General features: G+C 55.9%; 1 protein-coding gene across 1 annotated transcript; it reads left to right on the forward strand.

Moving 5' to 3' along the window:
- Positions 1-1305: 1305 nt before the first annotated feature.
- On the forward strand, positions 1306-1914 carry IUM83_14771 (Integrase, catalytic core protein; the record flags this gene model as incomplete). The annotated part of the gene is made up of 1 exon (XM_067939543.1): positions 1306-1914. One exon carries the CDS (start codon positions 1306-1308, stop codon positions 1912-1914), a length of 609 nt encoding a protein of 202 aa, XP_067787877.1.
- Between the last annotated feature and the right edge of the window lie 639 nt (positions 1915-2553).

Below are 2553 nucleotides of genomic sequence, written 5' to 3' on the forward strand. Positions count from 1 at the left end.
CTTCGCGGTGAACGAATTGACGGTGGGTACTGCACGTGCCTAGCCGTGATGTGGTTGGATAGACTGAAGACTGGCACTGAGTTCTCGGTAGGGTAAACAACATGATGAGAGGCATCAAGGAGCACAAGGGGAACAACAGGAAGAGGAGGACAGTAACGTAGATTTAGGCTTAACGATAAATCTCACTTCGGCATTTGCCCTCTTCCACACAAGCACCAAAACCAACAGATTAACAGCCGCACAAGCTCAAACCCACGACGACGGACATGACGACGTCCAGCAAGAAGGTCGAAGACATCCTGGGAAGCGATAACTACTTCCACTGGGAGTTCGCTATGCGGATGACGCTGGCGAGGAAGGGGTTGATGGCGCACGTGCAAGTGGCGAAGGACCCGAGTTAGGTCACCGAGGCCTGGTTGCTCAACGACATGAAGGCGCTCGGACTCATCGCCCATGGGGTGGCGGTGGAGCACCACACGAAGATTCGGTCGGCCACCTCGGCCATTCAAGCGTGGAATACTCTGGGAGAGTTTTACAACCGGACAACGATGCATAACCGCGTGGCGATGACTCGTCGCCTCCATGAGTTCAAGATGGAGGAAGGCTCGACGATGGCGAAGCATCTGGACAAGTTCGACGAGCTCATCGTGGGCCTGTAAATGCTAGGCGAGCCGCAGGACGATGGCCGACAACTCGTTATTTTGCTGAGCAGTCTGCCTGCTGAGTACGAGTTGATCTCATCGATCGTCGAGAACTCCAAGGACATTCATCGAGGTCAAGGAGAAGTTGCTCAAGGAGTACGAGCGACAAGAGGAGAAGGAGTCTTCGGAGCGTGCGCTGAAGGCTACCTCGTTCGGAGGTAAGGGTAAGAACCAAAGGTTCAACAAGGTCGGCAAGGGGTTCGACCGGAAGAGCAATGGCGGACGAAAGCTCGGTAGGTTCAAGGGCAAGTGCTTCAACTGCGACAAATTCGGTCACACGACGCGGGACTGCCCGGAGCAAGTCAATGGTGACACCAACGAAGACTCAGTCTTCGCTGTTGGTGACGATTGGTCGGCAGGGTGGCTGATCGATAGCGGTGCGACGGCGCACATGACGCCACACCGCGACGACTTGTTCGAGTACGCGGACATGTCGGCGGACATGTTTGTGACAATCGCGGATGGAAAGAAGATTCGCGTGGCTGGGACGGGGTCTGTAGGCTTGACGGGCATCGACGGCAAGCGGATCCGAATGGTGGAGGTACTCCACATACCCGGCCTCGACCGACGACTGCTCTCGGTTGGAAAATTGGCTGAGCGCGGCATGAGCGTGGTGTTCCAGCGCAAGTCGTGTGTCATTTGGGACAAGTCGACGGCGATCGCTTCAGGGAAGAAGATCGGCAAGGCGTACGTGCTGGAATGTCAGCAGGACACGGCGTACTACACGGAGTACTCGGGGGTCGAAAGCGGGTGGGATCTTTGGCACGCTCGCATGGGACACCTCAACGACGACTCATTGGCGAAGACTCGGCAAGCCACGATTGGGCTGCCGATGACTCAGAAAACGGTTAAGACCCTATGCGGCGGATGCATGAAGGGCAAGCAGACGGTCGCGCACTTCCCGTCGCGATCGTTAACGAAAACGACCCGTCCGCTAGAGCTCGTTCATACGGACGTGATGGCCCCCATGAAGACGAAGTCTAAGGGCGGGGCCAGGTATGGGCTCACCTTCGTGGACGACTACTCGCGGCACGTCGTAGTGTACTTCTTGACTAAGAAGAGCGAGGTCGCGGTCAAGTTCAAGCTGTTCATGAAGCTGTACCAGAATCAGTGGGGAGAGCGCATCAAGTGCCTGCGCTCGGACAATGGCAGCGAGTTCGTCAACAACTCGATGGACGAGATCTGCCGGCAGAACGGGATCATGCACCAGTAGACCGTCCCGTATAGCCCTCAGCAGAATGGAGTGGCAGAACGGATGAATCGTACGATCATGGAGAAGGCTCGGAGCAAGCTGCATTACAAGGGTGTGACCACGTTGTGGTGGGCAGAGGCAGTCAGCACGACAGTGTACTTAACCAACCGGTCGACCAACAGTATGCACCCAACGAAGACTCCGTACGAGTTGTCGTTCAAGGCGAAACCTCGGTTGGACCACTTACGTGTGTTTGGATCGATCGGGTATGCACACATTGACAAGGCAAAACGCACGAAGTTGGAAGCACAGAGCTTCAAATCCATGTTCCTGGGGTACGCCGAAGACTCGAAGGGTTACCGAGTGTACGACTTGGAGTCAAACAAGGTGAAGGTGACTAGATCGGTGAAACTCGACGAACGAGAAGTAAATGGCGTCTACGACACGGCGTCCACCGAAGACTCGGTGACCATCCAAGTGACGAAGGATGGAGAGGATGCTGCATTACCGGAGCCTCCGCAGCACCTACGACTGATAACCCGTTGGAGTCAGTGGGAGACTCCGCTGAAGACTCGGAGATGCGAGAGGCGGAGTTGAACGAGTCATCGGCACAGGATCTGACGAACTTCCAAAGGGTGGGGAATCCAGCGATGACTGAGG

This window comes from Phytophthora cinnamomi (assembly GCF_018691715.1).
Source record: "Phytophthora cinnamomi strain GKB4 chromosome Unknown Contig56, whole genome shotgun sequence".
Taxonomy (NCBI): Eukaryota; Oomycota; class Peronosporomycetes; order Peronosporales; family Peronosporaceae; genus Phytophthora; species Phytophthora cinnamomi.